At 48.7% G+C, this 19,959-nt stretch overlaps 1 protein-coding gene across 28 annotated transcripts in view; it reads right to left on the reverse strand.

The window, feature by feature from the left end:
- Nucleotides 1-8,441: 8,441 nt before the first annotated feature.
- Nucleotides 8,442-19,959, reverse strand: part of ABLIM1 (actin binding LIM protein 1) — a 288,773-nt gene continuing 277,255 nt past the window's right edge. For all 28 annotated transcript variants that reach the window (XM_016146396.2, XM_016146385.2, XM_016146382.2 and 25 more), the window contains 8 exons: nucleotides 19,186-19,277; nucleotides 17,876-17,987; nucleotides 16,297-16,361; nucleotides 15,595-15,655; nucleotides 14,971-14,978; nucleotides 14,064-14,138; nucleotides 13,042-13,122; nucleotides 8,442-11,926 (listed from right to left, as the gene is read on the reverse strand). In XM_016146396.2, coding sequence (XP_016001882.2) covers nucleotides 11,813-11,926; nucleotides 13,042-13,122; nucleotides 14,064-14,138; nucleotides 14,971-14,978; nucleotides 15,595-15,655; nucleotides 16,297-16,361; nucleotides 17,876-17,987; nucleotides 19,186-19,277 — 608 coding nt within the window. In that variant the 3' untranslated portion in view covers nucleotides 8,442-11,812. The remainder of the gene's footprint in view (nucleotides 11,927-13,041; nucleotides 13,123-14,063; nucleotides 14,139-14,970; nucleotides 14,979-15,594; nucleotides 15,656-16,296; nucleotides 16,362-17,875; nucleotides 17,988-19,185; nucleotides 19,278-19,959) is intronic.

The raw sequence follows: 19,959 nt of genomic DNA on the forward strand, positions 1-19,959 counted from the left end.
CCCCCAGCCTCAGGCAATCACTGATCTACTTTCTGTTTCTACAGATTTGCCTATTCTGGAAATGTCATGTAAGTGAGATTATTCAATATTCCCAAAGACCACTCTATTCTATGGTCTTTAGTTCCTTGCTTCTTTCACAGAGCATAATGCTTTCAAGGCTCAGTGTAGTATAGCGTTATTAGTACGTCATTCCTTTATATTGCCAAATAACATGTCATACTACGGATACATCACATTTTATTTATCTATTCATCAGTTGATGGATATCTGAGTTGTTTCCGCTTTTGGTCTGCTATGAATAATGCTGCTCTGAACACTCGCATGCAAGTGTTTTGTGTGGACGTGTGTGTTCATTTCTGCTGAGTCCACTGCACAGCTATGCCCTTAACCAGGTGTTGCTTTCTCGGGTTTAACTCCTGTTCCCACGCTGAACTCATGATCTCTCCGCCTCACATCTGCTCTCCCTCCGAAGTACGCTGCAGGTTCTGCCTGCTGTCCCGATGCGCCATCCAGAAACTTACCAGCGATCCCTTGCGCTGCCCTCAACTTCCCATCCTCCACCCCACTGTGGCCCACGTCTGTCCAGCTGCAAGTCAAGTAGAAGCATTTCCTGGAAGGGCTTTGCTGAAAATTCTAGAATCAATCAGGACAGTAATTCTGTACACACACGTACACTCCTCTGTTTATTTGTAGGATTATTTGATTCATGTCTGTTTACTCGCTAGTTTATCTCGAGTACTTAACATAGTGGCTCCTTCATAGCAAGGCTGTAAGCCTCTCAAGTTTGGGTATATATCACATTTCCTTTATAAAATCTCACAGACCCCAATATGCTAGGGTTGTCAAAACTTTGTTGGCTTCAACTGTTTTATATATTTTTTTTTTATAATTTTATTCTTAAGGTATAATTTACATATAGCAAAATTCACTATTTTTGGCATATAGTTCTGTGAGTTTTGACAAATGTATAAGTCATGTAATCACTATAATTAAGACATAGAACATTTTGTCACCCCCTAAATTTCCATGTGACCCTTTGTAGTCAACCTTCCCCTTCCCCTAGCCTCTAGAAACTTCCGATTTGTGGTTTTCTTTCCCTATAGTTTTGCCTTTTCCAGAATATCAAATGTTTTTTTTTTTCTCAGCTGATGCTTTGCTGTTTCATTCTCTTTATAATATCTTTCAAAGAACAGGAGTTTTTAATGTTGATGACGACCAGTCTGTCGCTTTTAAACATTTTCTGGATCACACTTTTGGTATCATATCTAAGAACTCTTTGCCAAACTCAAGGTCATGAAAATGTTCTATATTTTCTTCTGGAAATTTTACAGGTTTAGGGTTTACAACTAGGCCTTTGGTTCATTTTCTTTCCTTTTTATCTTCGGAAATTTTCATCTGCTTAGGTCCCGAATCTAATTTATAATTTCCTTGTCTATGTTGCTCTCCAGCTTTTCGAGGGCAGGGACTGTGTTTTTCAGAGCAGGCTTTTTCATGCCTCTGAGTGGGATTTCCTTAAACTGTGAGTCCTCGGCATCTCGCTCGTCCCACCCTAATCCCTGTCCCTTATTCATGTTCGCATTTTCCTCAACACCAAACATTGTGTCTCTCTCACTTTATGTACCAAATAAACATTACCTGAAGTTAAAAATGAGATATTAGAATAGTGTTAGGACTACATCCCATTGAGAATTGAGAAAAAGTTGTACGACTAGAAAAAATCATTTCTAGGCATTCAATAAACACTGACTGGAGCTATACACCTACTATGCACAATACACCTACTATGTGCCAGACGCTTCAATGCTTCCTAGTGGCCCAGACCTCCAGAAAGGTATTTCATCCTACGTCACCTTCTTATAACAGGGTTTATCGCGTTACCCATAAACCAGGAATACAGAGTTGTACCATAAATGTCCAATAGGACATTTTTGAAATCTGAAACACATTCAGGTACAAAGTAGCAATGGATAGAGCCTTAAAAATGGAAGATCAATTTCTACCGAGAGCTTGAGTAGGACCAGATATGAAAAGACAAGGCCGAGCTTTCAGGGCTACTTCGCTCTAGTTTTCCCTGTTTTACCTCTAGTTGCACTTTTTTTTTTTTTTCAGTTGCACTGTTTTTCCCCCAACACAGAAAGGTTCCCCCCCCCCCCCAATAAGGTCACATTCTGAGGTTCTGGGTGGACGTGTCTTTTGGAGACACTATTTCAACCACTTGCAGATGCTAGCATCTGTGAGCTTGAAAGTAAAAATGACAGCTTTTATGTAAAAGAAGAGTTTGCCATCACAACTCCTGGCTTTCTTATTCTTACTCTCCCTCCAGAGAGCTACTAAATTCCCCTGGAGTGACGACTGTCTCAACAGAAAACTTAAGACTGGAGTTTTTAGCACTCATCTGCCTAGAGAACAATAGGCTGAAGAAACAGTGAACACACCAAGGGAAAACGATGTCTAGTACAATAACAGCATTTCTAGGCCAAGTTTTTCGACCTTCAGAGGTTTGTCAAGGTTGAGTGGAGAAAGGGCGGAGAATGGACGCCAGGGGGTTGTTTCTTCTCCTGTGCCCCTGACCGCTTCTCGCTCATCTCCTGCTTCTTTAAATGGAGACAATCTCCCGCATCTCCTTGCCAACGAGGTGACATGTGAGCAGCTTCTGACAGAATCTGTTCAGAGGGCGGGCGCCCTGCGGTGTTGAAGGAAGATGCTAGTGATTTTCTAGGGAGGCCTCCGGAGATTAGAGGCCTCTCTACAATGGCAGACTTCCTTGGCCTTGTCTGACTTCTGGCCCCATGAATTAGGGTAAGGCCCGTGACAGAGCCCAGTGATGAATGCTTGGTTAGTTACAGACCAGCTCCGTTCTTGACCCGAGACCACACACAGGGTGGGGCAGGAGTGCCCAAACTTGCTTGATCATCAAGATCACCTGGAAGCATTTAAATTGTGCTTTAAGATACAGCTTCCCGCCTCCCACCCCAGACCGACCACATCAGAACCTCTTTGAGGACGGGAGGGTGAGCCTTGCAGTTAGACCTGGGGCCACAACTTGGCTCCTCCCCTGACACCCGTGTGAGCTTGGACAAGCTCTGCTCTTTGTACAGAGGACATCACCCAGGATCACAGGCGATGCTTGTGAAAGTGCCACATTCACTGGAAGCCATTTAATCAAGTAATGATCAACAAATACTAGCAGTTTACTCTGACTTGTCTGAAATACCTTGTTTTTATGTGGAGGAGAGGAATATTTGCTCTCTCCATATTAAACAAACAAACGGACAACAACAAAAACAACACACGGTAATCCTGCTGACTTTTACTCCTATCTGATGGAAGTGTAACTGTCATCAACATTTTCTAACTTTTCATTAAGAAGCATATATTTGAGACAATAGCAGGAATGAAAGAACCTATACCCTCGGTGCCAGCATCTGTCTAGTTTAGAACAAAATATTACTCACAGCCAGGCTCCACTTTGCTGAGAAATGCTGGTAGTGACCTTTGCAAAGACGGTCCTTTCAGCAAACTGTTAGAAAGCCACGTGCTAAATTGGAGACTCCTGAGAGCTGTGGTTGCTTAGGAGGAATGTGGCTTTTGCACTTGATGGGAGGGGGCTAGAGTCCCACCCACTTTTCAGTGGGCCTCTCCCAGTGCTGGGTTTACCCTTCACAGATTAAATAAAATAATCTACACAAAGTACTTGGCCCAGCACCTGGCACTCCGGAGGCCCTCAGAAAATGCTACCTGCCGCCTGTCATATCACCTTCATTTTGTCATCTGGACTCTGTACCCTGCAGCCCGAGTCCCAAGCTCTGGGTCTGGAAGCCGAGCGGCTCTGCCTCTGCCTCTAGGCCCTGCAGGATGTTCTGCAACGTTCTACTAGTAAATCATGCTAAGGGCAGAGCAGAAACAGCCTCTGCTTTGGGGGGATGGTTTCTCAAGCCAACTTTTCTTTTTATCTGAAGGGAAGGGCTGAGCTAAGAGGAGGCAGCAGGGAACAGCACAAATAAATACAGAAAAGCCTCTCCAGGGGCTGCTATTGTGCTCAGTACAATGGCAGGCCCGAGAGCATTTTCGTCCAGTTGAGATTTGAAAGTAAAATAAATGTGGTCATATTACACTCTCCTCCAGGGCCCTGACCTGCTACGGCCCTCCCTCTGAGCACCTCAGGAGTGGAAGGGGCACTTTTCATCAGAATCCTGGCCTAGCGCAGGGTCTGGGTGTGGAAGGAGGATGGGAATGGGGAAAGGAATTCAGGGTGTGAAAGCACGTCCTCAAGGAGGGGGTTGGGATTCCCAGAAGCTATGGGCACTCGTCTTTCGACCACCCTGGGCTTTCTCAAAAGCTGCCAGCCCCAAGTCTCCACCCTTCCCAGGGCTTTCCGGCCAACAATGGGCCACATCCGGCAGGGTAGGGCTGGCGACACACCCGGGCAGGGCTGTTTGGCTCCTCCAGGAGGAGGAGCCCCCTGCCAGCGATGGGCAGGAGGGGCTGAGTAGGACTGGTGACTTTCTGGAGCCCAGGAAATGTCCCCAAATACCATGAGATTTGGCAGCTCAGCCTCCGTTGCCTTTGATTGCTTTGCAGTGAGTTATATAGTTAGAAAGATCTTTCTGGAACCAAAGCCATCTTTCACGAGAACAAGCCTCAACTCTTCCGCAGCTGGTGCTTCTAAGCATCCATCGCATAGGCTGGGGAAATCCTCCCATCAGGAGACACTGAGGCCTGGCTGTGCTAAAACCCCTCGAGCAGAGCAGAGCAGAGCCCCAAGCTGGCACCTTGGGATGTGTCCATTTTGAGCACCCTGCCACCCTTGCTGGCCACATCACCTGGGAGGGCACCTGAGCCTTTCTCTGCATGACACTTGCCCACATGCTGAGCATGGGACTGGGAGATGGCGGTGGGTGGAGGGTCGGTGTAGGGAGCCATGTGAAATAAACCATGTAATACACTGAACTCAGGACTGGGCAAGTAGTAAGTCCATGTGATGTGGCAGCAACTTTATTAATGAAAGCTAATGTTTTAGTGCTTATTTTGTATCAGGCTAGATCCTGTTCTACCTGATTCTCACAGTAACCCTTTGAGGTAGGTATTATCGTCATTCCTATTTTATAGAAGTATAAATTAAAGCTTAGAGAAGTTAAGCAAATTATCACTAGTTACACAGCTAACTAGGATTCAAACCCAGGCAGTTTGACACTACAGCCTGCATTCAACTGTCACGTAATACTTTGTTATTATTACTATTCATTAGCACATCTTCGGGGGACCTTGACCTTAGACTATTATTGGACAAAGAGAGGGCTATTCTTGAAGCATACAAAAGCATATTCTTGGGCTTTTTTTATACTGAAGTATTCATATAATGAATAAAGGGGGGAAAAAACCGAGAAAATTAAATTCTCAAATAATTAAACTATCTGAAGAAATACCAAGAAACCCTCATTACCCAACACCATCTGCTAATATAATGCTTTTCTGTCTGAGCATTCTACCTTACCTAATTTGTCCTCACAAGATAGCCAGAGCAGGTATCCACTCCTGACTGACGAGGAAACAGGCTCAGAGTTAATGGGGTCTTCAACTCTAAGTGGCTAATTACTCTTAATAAAGAGCACTAAAGTTTCTTGAGCAATTATTTTGTGCTGGGTACTGCACCATGCTCAGCGTTATTACCATGTTTTAGCAACAATGTCCCAATGGGTATTATTAATTTTGTCTATTTTGTGGATGAACAAATCAAAGCCTAAAGAGGCTAAATGGCTGGCCTTAAGACACACGGCTAGTGAGTACCCCCCCAAGTGTTGTTTGTAACTGCGCCTCGATGGCAGTGATGGGGCTCACGGCCAGACTGAAGGGCACAGGCCGTTCTCACACCGAGAACTTCCTCTGTGCAGCGTTCTGGGAGGTTTGGAATGTAGGAGACGTAGTCCTCGCCTTAGGGAGGTCATGGGCAGTGGGACGCAGAGGAAAACAGCGTGGGATTTGAAGCGGGACCCACTTGGCTTATCTCAGCTCTGGGCTCACCAGCTGAGCCATCACGTGTGTTTAATTAGGCCCTGAGGTTTGGTTTCCTCACTTGTACGGTGGAGCTACAATTACCCGTCTTGCGGGCTGTCATGAGGGATACAGTTAACACAAAGCTTGCACACAGTATGGAGATCTCACTAAAGTTCGATGGAGGAGCAGAAACGCGTAAAAAGCTAGCAGTGCTAGGCAGTGCTTGAAAACTGTCAAACGTGACATTGAAGTGCAGGCATGCAAAGAATTTACTGGGCACGTTGGGCTGGACTCATCAAGACAGGCTCGTAAAGAGGGTGTGAACTCGGGCTTGTCTTTGATTTAGTGCAATGGAACCCGTGGGAAATTCACATGGTAACTCCAGAGAGCTTTGTGGGCAGCTGATTTTAATTAGTCAAAGCTGCCGGTGCCTCCTTCCTGGGGACTTCTGTCCAATGCCCAACTCTTCAAGGAGGTGGAGAGCAGAGACATTCTGGTCCCCACAGCTGCAGAGGTGGGAGGGGGCCTGGTGTGTTCAGGGAACTCTCAGTGGTTTGGAAGGGCAGGAGGGCAAGATTTGAAGGCGGGGCATTTGGGGGAGGAGAAGCTGAGCAGTGGGTGAGGCAAGGAGCCGTCCGGAAGGATCTTGGATTCCCAAGTCTGTGAGCTCTGCTGTGAGCGCGTGAGGGCTAACCGCTGAAGTGAGGCAGAGTCAGTTCTTAGTGATACGGTGATCCATAGTGGCAAATGCCGCAGAGAGTGCAAGATGAGGACTGAAGATCAACGCTGGCTTGTGGTCCTTATGGACCGAAGTGTGATGCTGGTGTAGGGGGGTGGGGACAGAAGTGAGTAGAACACAGGCCTCTGGCTGGGCCTCCAGACCTGTTTTGTACAGCAGCGAACTAAATGCGCCAACTGTCTCGAGAACAACCTGTTCCCAGCTTCCGGGGGCGGGTCCGCATGGATGCTAGCGCACCCGGCCCCTGGACGGCTGTTACCGTTTGTGTACTTGTGTGGCCCCCAAATTCATGTTGCAACCCTAGCTCCCAGGAGGAAGGTTTTAGGAGGCGGGGCCTGAGGAAGGTAATTAGATCATGAGGGTGGAGCCCTCATCGTGGGATTAGTGCCCTCATCGAGAGACACGAGACAGTTTGCTTCCCCTCTCCGCTCTCCACCGAGTAAGGACACAGCAGGAACACAAGACGGCCATCGACAAACCCAGCAGGCTCTCGCCAGACAGCCGAACTGTCAGAAACAAACGCTTGCTCTTCTAGCCACGCCGTCTACGGCGTTCTGTTGCAGGAGCCCAAATGGACTAAGACGTCGGGAATGGCTAGGAGCAGAGTAGGCTGCCTTGAGTATGAGCAGGTCCTTGTATTTTCTGGCAAACCCAAAATCTTGGCACCGAAGATCAAATACATCAAAAGCTAGGAGATGGTGTTCACTGAAAACTTAACAATTCAGGGGCGGTCACAGATTCGACGGATGTTTTCCTCCTCCGCATTCTAGTTTCTTAGTAAAATGGCCCGCACCTGTGGCCGCCCAGCGCTCTGGTCCTCCAACCCCCTCAAATCCTCGGCCTTGTCTAACAGATGACATCGTGGCACAAGCGAAACCAAACGCCAGCCCGTGAACAGCTCTGTTCTTTTTTTTTCCTGTTAGTTGGCTTGGTCACTGTGGTACGGATAGCTGACCAACCCTGGAAGATCCCATGACGGTTTTGTCGCGTTTCCCCCTCTGACCGGCCTTCCCACGTGATAAAAACACATTCCTGAGACCTTGGTTTGGTTCTGGTTTTGTTTTGGTTGTCGGAAGTTCGGCTGGTACTTCTTCCAATGGGACCGGCCTTTACAGGGAGCAGAGGAACAGGAACACTGGGCCGGGGAGGCATGTATGAACAAAGCACGCACTTCATTCACCGAGTCGTGAGCACAACCGAGACGCGGAGCAGGGCGCAGGGGGGCGTGGGCTGGCCGGTCGGTCGCCGTGGCGACACGGGCCCGCTGGCCGCCTCTGCGGACTGGCACGCGGTGCTCGGGGTGCAGACCGACGCCTGGCCACCTTCCCAGGGGAGGCGGCACATCTTTTAACACAGCAAATACTTGCTTTCCTCGCTCTGGGAGGGCACACAGGACAGCAGCCCTTCCGACCCTTGGAAAAGAACTCCATAGGCCCGACCGGAAATGAAAGAGCCGGGAGAGCGTCGATGCAGGATTCCGGCAGCTCCGAAATCACACCCGGTCATTACAGATGAGTCTGCAACGATCTCCCCAAAGAACCTCCGTGCTGCGGACATCTGTTTTCTGTAAGGTGAGGAAACGTGCGTGCACGAAGGGTAACCGGCTCCCCACCTTCGTGAGTGTGGGGGACACGGTACTGTCTCCTTATGCCTTTGGTGAATGGGACTAGAGACTGACGCGTGGCATCTTCACTCTGAGAGAGACACTTTGCGGGGAAGGATTTTATTTAATGGTTAACAATCGCCACTCAATTACACTAAACACCAGAAAATGTTGGATTTGTTTAATTATGCTGTGTACACATACATCGTTTACAAAGTTTCTTTCAGCTTAAACTGACCACCTCCCCCTCCGATTTTGAGTTTGCCATTCAAAACAAAAATCCATATGCAAAGCCTATCTATCAGTCACCATCTCCCCATGGTTTCCCGGGAAGCGAATGGAAAGACAGTGATTTTTTTTTTTTAATGCCAAAGTAAAAGTTTCTTTTCATTAAAACATAGTTGGGTAGGTTTCTTAATGTACATCTCTATAAGTTGGGGTCATTGCAGATCTCAAGTCCAAAATAATCTGTTTTTCTCGATAGAACGGTCTTCAAGAATACTGAGTGTTTTAGGGCACACTGAGAAACGCTTGGTGTGTCAAAGGAAAATGATATTTAAAATCAAGATTGGCTTAGAAAGTATTGGTTAAACAGTGGCCAGAGATACAGAAGAGGATGATTCGTAAAGACTGAGCTTGCTTCGGAGGACACAGACGGGCTGGTGAGGCGGAGTTCATCTCCTTCTGCCGTCTTTCCTGACCGAGAGAGAAGGCTCTGTGAGCCCACGGCCTGCAGGCGCCTGCCCCTCAGCATGCAGACCCCAAGTTTGCCTAAGAGTTTGTAGAAAGACCTGCTTAGTCAAGAGTGGTTAATTTGCCTTTCTTAAACTTGCAAAAGCGTATATATTTCATATAATCATCTGAGAAGCAATTCTTTAGAAAAAGGTTTGCTCTCAAGGGTAAAGAAATTGGGCGAACGTTTCCTAAACGTTTCCAGCAAAGATTTCTCCAAGCAGAGTTGTCTGACATAATGAAATCGAGAGGACAAGAGTTTCTTCAATCTCCTCTCAGAAGAGGAAACTCGGCTTGGAAGCAACAGAATTGGGAGAAGGGGGAGAGGTCAGAGGACATGACAGATAAAAACTACCTTTTTTTTTTTTTTTTTTTTTGCACCTTATTAACCCATTAATTCTAGCTTTTCTGTCCAAAGTTTCAGAGAACAGCAGTTTATCTTTAGTTACTGAAGTCACATTACAAACGCGTTAGAACTAACCCAAACCACAATGCGGATGCACAGCTAGCTACACAAGCTTCCTCACGCTCTTCATGCCTCGCCGGAAAACACACGGGAAGACTAAGTGGTATCCTGGCTTTTCTGGAAGAAACTTCAAAGGAGGCAGTGACTTTCATATTGATGTCGAGGCCTCTTCTACTCCACACTCTGTGCTAGAAGGAGCATAAGGAAGCCCGATGCTCGAAAACGGGGCCCTGTCACGCACGCCGTTCCTCTCCTAGAGAGAACAATCCCCGTGCATCTGACTGCGTTAACGAGAATGTCTACGTGCAGGGCGGGGTTCGAGCAGAGAACACCGATCCCCTGGCGCAGTGGCCTGGGCATTCTGAGGACAAGCATGCTGAGTCCAGTTTCACAAAAAACACTGGAGCCCACGTAGTGTGGATTCTGCAGTCGGGAGAGGCGGGTTGCTCCATGGCCCGTCCCTCCAGCTGGGGCCTTCTGCTGGGGAGCGGAGGTGGGGAGCCCCCTCTGCACTGTGGTTTCCAGCCCCTCCCCCGCTCCCCAGCACAACGCTGCTCTGTTTGCAGACAGGACGCTGCTGGCATTTTCTGGCAATGCATTTAAATCTGCTAATGCGCTTGATATGGAGAGCAGCTTTTCTCCCCTCTAAGTTGGATGCAGAAACGAATGCAAAAGACACAATGGAAGGAGAGTTTCATTAGTAGGAGCAGATTTTGGGTTCAGTTCTTTAACTATCACTGCAGTTTTTCTTACACTGCCATTTGGTCTGCACGTGCTTGGGGGCATAGCTCATTAACCAACGAAAACACTGAGAGTATTTTATTTTCTCCATGATGAAAAAACAAACAAACAAACCAACTCTCTCTGCCAGCCTAGCGCTGGGACCCACTTGGACATTCCTGTTATTGACTGTGGCAGGGAAACATTGGGAGCGCACTGGGGTCCCCACCCCTCGTACTTTGCCAGAGCAAGGCAAGGACTAAGACACGCAGACTGTCGGAGAGAAGATAGGGCAGCAGAAACGTCGAATGGAGCAAGAGGCGACTGACAGCTGAAGGGGCGCAGCTGCGAGCCGCGGTCCGGCTCCAGACCGAGGGAGAGCCGGTTTCCTGAGGCCCAGCCCGCCAGAGCGGTCTGCAGAGCCCGTGGGCGCCAACGCACGCGCGCACCCGGGAAGGCCGAATTCAATCAGTTTGAGGTGCTCTACCTTGGGGTTGTGGAGATTTAAAAGAGAAAACCATGCCTTTGCCCAGGCTACTACTGAGAAGACCTTAAAAGACCAAAGCCGGCGAGGACGCGGTCTGATTCAGAGGATGCCGGATGCAGGGCGGAGGCTGTGGGGTTGAAGAACTGGCCCTGGGAGGACACGGGGCTTTTTTTAAATTATTATTTTGCCAAGAGCACTGTGGTCCCTGGGCAATAAAAAAAAAAAAAAAAAAAAATCACCTAACAGCATGCAACGAGGCCACTCCGGAGACAATTTTTCCCTTTCCTTTCTTTGTAAACGGGGGACCCGAGACGGCGCCCGTCCTTGGTGGGGAGGAAGAATGGAGCACAGAATCAGAAGCAGAAAAAGGTAAGGGAGGCTTTCCTTTCTTTCCTTTCCTTTCTCTTATTTTTTTTTTTCTTTCTTCTTTTTGGTTAATAACAGCTAAGTAATTTGTGAACCAGGTCCTAGCAAATGGTAGAGAACGAGGAGCTTGTTAAAAAGAAAAAAAAAAAAATGACTGGCTGCGACTCGGCCCGCTCACGCCGGGCCCCTGGGCCCCCCGACTCTGCTCTCCGCCCTGGCGGGGCACAGGCAGAGCCGCACGGGGCCAGGGAGGACAGGAGTGAGAGGGACGCTCGGCGGCTGCCACACGGAAACGGCCCTCGGCTGTCCTTCGCGGCCGCGGGGCTGCGGAACAAACACACCCGCGCTTCGGAGTCAGGGCGGCCGCCTCGTTCCATGTGGCGTCCTAAGGGCACTTGCTGGCTCTCATCCGCACGGGCGGCTCGACTGCTGGGCGACGGTGAGGGGGAAACAGAAGTAGCTCCTGTGGCGTGCGTGAGGTGACACAGGTGATCGCTGCTGCCGAGCGTGGGGGCCTGGAAACGTCCCCCCCACTGCTCCCCGGCAAGCGCTGCCGTCGGTCGGCCCGGTATTTGGCCCCCCTTGTCGGCGCTGCCGGGGGACAGCGGTTTGCAAAATCTCCAATCAAGCGTGGGCCTTAACACAGCACCCCGCGCGCCACTGCCCTCGGCGGCCCTTTCCCGAATCGCCGTCTACGTGTGGGGCTTAGAAGAGTTTTGCTTTTTTCTTCATGTCGTTGCGTCTCCAGAGAGGTAACTTGTCGAACTCCTGTATGGACATCCCGAAGATCTCCCGAAACACGTCCGGGGACAAGTGGCGCTGCAAGGGGAGAAACGGACTGCGGTCAGTCCCGGTGTCCGCACGGACGGACGGACGGCCGTGAGAGGCGCTCTCCGCTTCGCAGGACATCGTTTCGAAGAGCGAGGCGGAGCGACGGAAAGAGGGGAGCACCTGAGGCTTGTCGGCCGGCCCCGACGGGTCGGGCCAGGTGGGAGGCCCCGTCGGCCCCACTGAACGCGAGCGCTGGCGGAGTGTTAACGATGGTCACGACAACACTGAATGGTGATGGGACGTGGGAAGGCGATCTAGTATGCTGGAGGTGACTCTACTCAGGTCCTTAGGGTGCTGAGAAGATGCCGAGAAAATGGACCACAGCAATAAGAAAGCCAGAGACAGAGACACTTCTAGAGCGGGCCCTGCGGTGCCCCCAGGCTCCCCCCCGGCTCGGCCACAGGAGCTGAGGTAGACACCTGGGCTGCAGAGGAGAATGGCCACGTGTCTGTCATCCCTGCGAGAAAAGCTCCCTTATTCCCTGTGCCAGGCTGACCTCAGATACAAAGCTACTGCTTTTTGTCAAGGAAAAAAAAAAAAAATAACGATTCTTTACGAGACTGGCAGCCAGAGCTTTTCTTAATTAAAATCATTCAGCCGGAAAAGTACAAAGGCCAGTCTTCCATGTCTAAGGAGGTCTCGGGTAGGCGCACCGAGCTAACCCCTCCACAAGGAACGCGGAAGGAGCCCAGCGAGAAACCTGCCCAGTACGAACCTCTTTATTAGCCGTCCCCTCCCCTCTCTCTCCATGAACTCGACCCCAGGCTCGGGCAAAGATAAGGATCTGGGGACGTCCGGCGCAAGACAGAGACTCCACGCCACAGCACCGGCCATAATTACGGCCACATCAGGCTCCCGAGCTAAAGTCACGCTGTGTCTCCCGGTCGTTCTTCTGGATTTTACTTATGCTGATGTTTTAAGTATAAATTTGGCTTCTCCTCCCAAGTCATCTCTTAAGTCTACCTACAATATGAGGTCGACCCTTTTAATTTTTTGCCTTCCCTGAAACATCCCTTAGGGGAAAGTTTGGGGAAATGCGTGGGGGGATCTGTGGTTGGAATGAGATTTATTTTATCATTATTATTTCTTTATTTATTTTTTACCTCCAGCCTGGTTCTGTCCACGTCTCTTAGGATTTTGTTGCGCCCTCTGTTGGTCACCATGAGCATTTCGTATGGAAAGATCTGAGAAAGAAAAACACCTCTTTAGAACACTGCTGTCCATTTTATTAACAAGCAGAATCTACCTAAAATGTTGTGCTCCCAAGACAGAGCTTCTCAGACACTATGATTAGAGCATCTGAGCGATGTGTGTTCACCCATCAAGCCTCCTGTGCATGGGGATAGGCTCTGACCTGTTCTCCACTGTCCCCCAGCATCTCATACAGCGCTGCACCTTGGGAGGGCTCTGTTGTGTGAAAGGACATGAGTGTACTATGTCTTGGGGATGAGAGTAAAAACTGGAAGAGAACTGAAGTTACAGGGACACGTCTGATATGGCGGGAGACCTTTATGTATCCTTCCACGACCTTGTCCCATGGCCGGCTCACGAACCCATGGAGCCAGGCAGGCCCGGGGGCAGCGTTCTGGTGGGTGACATACTGAAATAAGCCTCAGTTACGGTCACCAGGGAGCATGCCCTTGGACGCCTCTGGAGGTACAGGATGTTCTGGAGCTGGGGCAGCCAAGTACCCCGGTTTGCCCAGGACTGAGGGGGGTCCTGGGAGGCGAGGCTGTTAGTACTGAGACTGGAAAAGCCCTGGGCAGGCTGGGGCGTGCTGTGCGCTCTCTGAAGCTGTCTGCCGCGGCTCCGCTTAGCACCAGGTGTGCCCTGCAGTGCTCGGGGCAGAGCCCAGTGAACGGCCGAAGTCCTCGGAGACACGCTGGTGCTTCCCCGGAAGCACGTGGCACTGCGCCCCGTCGGGGCTTAAGCCTGCTGGCTCGGTGAGACCGAAGCCGCAGCGTGGCAAGGCGCGTCCGGACACGGCTCGCCTAACGTGCCAGCCTAGAGCCCAGGAGGCCTCCTCGGTCTGAGAAGGGTGGAAAGACAGAACGACCGAATCCTTTCCGGGTCCTGTCCCAGCTGGCCGTCCCCGTACGAGAGGGAAGGGGACAGCGGCACTTGCCTTTGGTTCCAACATGTTGGGCATGGACACGCCTCGGTCCATTCTCATTCCTGGCATGTGGCCGTCTGGGAGGCTCTGCAACAGAGAAGCTGGTTCAAGAAGGAGCTCACGACGCTGTGGGAAGCCGGGGGCGGAGTGGGGGGGACCTCTGTGGGCTCCCAGACCTCTCTGTTGGGGTCTCGAATCCTCATCACCATTTTTGAGATGTGTCATCTTAATTACTACAGAGTTTTCAAGGCAAGGTCCTTGCTGAATAAGAGCAGCGATACTGCTATTTTATAATCAAGTTGGGAAATACCCTGGCTTAATCATATTGGCTAATCCCTGAATCTAGGCTGAGTGCATGAAAGCATATGGTACCTCAAAAAAATGACCAAGTTTATGATTACTAATGCCTTATTTTTATTTTAGGTTTCCTCGCATATTTCTCCTTTTCTCATTCTCCATGATAATTTTACAAGGTTTCAGTTCTAGGAAAAATGAATGGCACCAAAGCCTTTTGGGCCAAGACAGGAGTTTCTTTTCATCTGGGACCAGGCAAAGGAGGGAGGGCCCAAAAATACTAGGTGGTAATAATTTAAAAAAATTAAATAAACTGTACATGGGTGGACCCTTGATGCTGGTCCATTTCCATCCCAGAAAGAACTCTCCGAAGTCGGAGCAAGAGAGCGCCCCAACACCTGGCGGGGTTCATGCCATGTCCTCAAGGCCTGCACGGACAGCTTGACCTGTGCACGGGCGAGCCTGCTCCCCGTGGCTCTCCACAGCTACAGACTAATGATCACGCAGATCTACCCAAACCAGCGTCTTCTCAACAAAAGCCCTCCCCGGATCAGCAACGCACAACTGGCTTGGAAAACGGCTATTCTGCTGGTGTAGCCAACTCAAGAAAGACAGTGTTCCATACCTGGTAGTCTGGAAAAGAAAGGAAAAGAAACTCAGAAGGGAAAGACCATAGGGAAACATGGGCACATTAATAGAAAGACTATAGATACCCCACTGTAATTCCCCAAACGTTCCCCAATGACCCATGTTCTCTCCCTGCTCTGGGTCTTGGCACACGCTGCCTGTCTGCCTCCCTGAAGCCAGGAAGTGCCCGCTCTGGTTTTAGTTGTCAGTTAAAACACCCCTTTCTCGTGGAAGCTTGCCTTGACGTCATGAGGATGTTTCTGCCTTCTCTCTACATCGTCCATCATAGCATCTATCGTACAGAGCTTCTCTCTGTCTCTCACACAGCTGTGTGCATTTTAAAGGTAGGGGCCCTCGCGGTCCCTCCAGGTGTCTGACCAAGTGCTCAGCGCACAGTAGGGGCAATGAATTCATTCTCACAAGCTTGCTTCTCACGGTCTCATTTCCCTAGAGATCCTTTGAGATTTTAATCATTTGCTAAGACCTGTTGGCTCATGGAGGATAGGTGTGATCCCACTTCGGAATGTGACACAGCGTGACCTCTGCCCACGCTCTGGTGATCACTCAACCTTCTCTAACCCTCGACCACAGACAGGCAACGGCGTGGCTGCGGGGCGCTCACCTCGCGCTCCCCCGCTGACGTCCCCGTAGCTGTTGTACTGAGCAAAGTCCGTAGAAACAGGCTGAGAGGAAGGAAAACACGGAATTAGAAAATCGACTCCACAGTGCTCATTCTGGATTCGTGAAGAGGAAGAAAGAATTTACAAAACCTAAGACTTCTTCCCAAGCTGAATTCCTGGACCCTCATCATTTTTCTTTCCTATTTCTTTTTCTACGATGAACTCTCTTTGTCTTTGGTAGCCCATCCAGTGCCGCAGCTCAGCAGGTCCTTGGGCAGCAAGTATTTCTTGCCGATGAATAAAAAGACATTTCTCCACAGAGTTCACAGTTATGTTGATGCCATGATGCTTTCCGGGGAGGGGAGTTGCAACAAACCTTCCTGTACCTTTTTACAGCAGAGCTGACGGGTCGAGCAATTACTTTCTGCTTGATTGTAGAAATATCTGCCGCCCTATTACCTCATCTAGTCTTCCCATAAACTTACATATGGTATTCTTTGATCTAAAGTCAATTTCTCTCTCTCTCAATAGAAGCATTTTATTTTGCCTGTGACTCAAATTTCCTTGCCAGGAGATCAAGGAGATTAGGATTTTCATTACATTTCAACACTGAGATCATAACGTCAGATGTACTCAGGCATTATTTCAATACTTCAACCGGGACCTAAGAGGGAATACACTGAGAAACGACTGAGAAATCTTACCCGGTGAAGCCCATTTCTTCCATAGCCTGGGAGAGACGAGGTTTTAGATGATAGAACATGTGAAGCTAAATGAGAAAAAGATTAAAGAAACAGTTAGGAAACCGGAAGTCTGATTCTTTAATGAAATCAGCAGTATATCTTCTACCTTACAGAATAGATGATTTCAAAAAAAAAAGGACAATAACCTAAATAATATTGGGCTCAAATGTCCACAAAGTGCCACTGTACTGGGTGATGCACGGAATGGGCTGGCAGGGGTGGGGGGGAGGAAGTGCTCTGCATGCTTTACCCCTGACTCCTCAGTACACCCCCCAATGACGCTGTTATTATTTCCATTTTACGGGAGAAGAAATGGGAGCTAAGAAAAGTTCAGTATCTTGCCCAGGGTCACTCAGCTTATAAATTGCTGAGCAACAATCTGAGCCCATGTCTCAGTTGGTACGCAGCAATCACTGACCCAAAAGTCAACCATGTCAGTTATCAAGATGTACTGGCCAAGCACGGGTGGACTCCTGCAAGGCCTAGGATAGGATGTCGGCCCATCAATCAAAGGTGTAGACTCCTCATAGACTTCCAGGCTTTGGGGAGAGCAGACCTGGGCTTGAATTCTGGCTCTGCTACTTAACACCTCTGCGTCTGTGGGCATGAAACTCCATCTTTTTAAGTTTTTGTATTTTGGCCCATGTAGGTATAACGCTATAAGTCTTACGGAACAGAATCACAGAATTAGGTGGAACTCTGAAGATTACTCAACCACCTATCCAAGGTCAATGCCAGGGAGGCATCTGTGAGAGTCAGCGGAGTATTCCCAGTTGGACTCCTAAATCCGAGTTTTGCTTGTTACTAGCGATGTGACATTGGGTGAGTTAAACTTTTTACACCTGTCCCCCGAGCTACAAAATGAGATAGTAACAATATCACCTACTTCGCCGGCACATTGTGAAGATTAAATGAAATAATGTTTGGTAACAATGCTTGCAGATAGTAAACACTAAACGCATTTAAAGGAATGCTCAGGAAATTATGTACTCGTTCGGAACATGGGAGAAGAAATCTCGTGAGTTGGGAGAGAACTGGCTTATGACAAACATAAGCAGGGGAAAATACCCTGCTGGACTATTCCAGCCCCAGTATATAAGTATATCTCCTTTAAAAGTGACAAAAACGTCTTTTTAAGTCTTCAGCTCTTGCGCTGAGTGTATTAATGTAAGATTGTAATGCCGAGAAAATGCCATCCATGCTGCCTACTGTCAATGAGCACCTGTTCCCTCTGTGGGCTTCCTTTATGCTGCCTCGTCCTGAGATGACCGTCCTCAACTGACCCCTCGTGTTCTTGAGGTCCTCTAAGGGCTCCCCAACTTCCAATGGGAAGGAAACGCATATTTAAGGAAGAGTCGTGACATGCTTACAAGCTCAGTTGACATGAAGTGTGTTTTCCATACTTCTCTTTTTCCACAGAACACTCTGTGGGTTCCACCAGAGCTGACCCTCCCTCTCGTGGAGCAGCCAATGCTGGCTCCCTGGAGGCAGGGGGCCCATTCTCGGCTCAGGGAATGGGGGGAGGGGGTCCATGGCTCACCTGAGTTGATGGGAGAATCATAGCGACTGGCTGACAGGGAGGCCCTCTCCCGGCTCTCCCGCTCCTTCTCCATCTCTTCTTTCAGTATCAGCTGTCCTAGGCCTGAGTTGAGCTATTCGCAAAGGAAAAATGAAAGTGGTTACGTTTATGGAAGTGTGATTTCTTTTTAGAAGGCTCTGCAAGAAGGTCCTGACTTTGGAGAGTCCTGGATGCATGTAAGAGCCTGGTGGTTTTTCGAGAGATAGGCCAGGTTTGGGACCCTGAACCCTTTAGCCTTTTCAATGTCGAGGCTCCATTTTCCTAAGTCAGGCTCCACATCAGAAGATGTGCTCTCTCTCCCTTACCCTCCCCCAAAGTGCTGGCAGGTGACCTCAGGAGTCATGTGGGAGTGTGTGTGGATTTTTGATGTGCAAAGGAGAGACTGGGGACAGCAGCCTTTAAAAAGAAATTATACCGATTTGTTCAAAAATAAGAAAAAAAAAGTAATATGTGCTCATTGTATAGTTTTCAGAAAATCCAGAAGAGTAACCCATAATTCACTCAGAGATAATTATTTACATCTTGATTTATATCCACCTTTTTTTCTATGTACACATTATACAAAACTAGGATGATACAAATGTGACTTTGTGTTCTACCCATTCATAAACTAGTATCATGTGCATTTCTCACATAATTAAGTATCTTTGGAAAATGTCACTGAAGAGATTTATCAATCTCTATTGGTGGGAGAGTTTTAATTTCCTGGCTCCCTCATCCCAGGCTACAATCAGCTCGCCTTCTATTTGTCTTCCGGGACACTGCAGGCTGTGTTAGAGGTGGGAGGGTATAATGAGGGCTTCTTGGTGGCCGTCTGATTTATCCCTTCTCTCCTAGCCCAGATATACACACGAGGTCCTAGGAGTCCCAAGGAAAGACTTGGAGAAATATTCAATCTCAAGGGAATTCCTTCAACAGAGCCTGCACGAGGGAAGGAAGGCCTTGCACCACCTAGGTGTACACCTTGGCCCTACCTGACCCTTGAGTATCCTTTTAACACATGCATGCGCGCGCACACACACACACACCCTGCATGGAGTCTCAGTCTCCTTGCAAAAGCTCAAACATTCCATGTCTCTCTAACCTCCGGCCTCCAGGTCACCTCTTCCAGAATCTATTAAATACTTCGCCCTATTAGTCACAAGATGAAGCCCTTGAGCACTGGGATGACTTCTTGCTCACCTTGGTGGCTTGCCCACAGCAATCACTTAAAAAATACAGAACAAACAGAACTTCCCTGAAGCCCGCAGCAAAGGAGTTTAAGGACAAACCTTCATCAACTGCTCTTCTTGAAGCTGCCGGCGTCTCAGAAGTTCCTCATCCTCTTCCTCTCTGCCACTAGATCTGCGTCTCGTGTCAGCTCCTAATTCCACAGCAAAGACAACTTCTCACATTAGCCCCATGGCGAGGGGAGCGTAAGGCACTAGTCCACCTGTGTCGACTTGTCAGGCTGGCAAAGTCGGCGGTGGTCTTGAACGTTAATGAACAGCATGAGGAAAAAAAAGAGCCTACCGCCAGTTCACCACTACTGTTTGGTTTCTCGAGACCACAGGTCTGTCTGACCAGTTGAATGTGTGGTCCGGTAAGGCATGGATTTTGGCCTCCCAGTAACTCGTCTGCTCGGTTAGAGCTCAGGGTTGCCATTGCCACTGGGTCTGAGTCATCCTGCTGACCACTGGTCACAGCTCTCCGCAGTAAGTGGCCGGGGCACCTACACTTACTATTTTGATGTCCCTGAGGTCAGTTTTCAAATAGAAGGGAATCCAAATTCATCTACATACCCTTAAATAAGATAGTCACTCTCGAATGACAAGTTTTAACATCTCATAGCTTTCTTCTTTTCCTGAATATATAGACTTACTCTAATAATATCATCCTGCCTTCTACCCTTAATAAATTCGTTAACAAGTATGCTTTTTATTTTTATCTTAAGGGATGGGTTTCTAATGTTTACTTTTTATCGATCCTTTGAAAAATGGTCAGAAATATGTTTTCTACTAATGAAACTCAATAAAAATTGGTAATACAGCAATATAACTAAAAAG

Source organism: Rousettus aegyptiacus, unplaced genomic scaffold (genome assembly GCF_014176215.1).
Source record: "Rousettus aegyptiacus isolate mRouAeg1 unplaced genomic scaffold, mRouAeg1.p scaffold_m13_p_6, whole genome shotgun sequence".
Classification (NCBI taxonomy): Eukaryota; Metazoa; Chordata; class Mammalia; order Chiroptera; family Pteropodidae; genus Rousettus; species Rousettus aegyptiacus.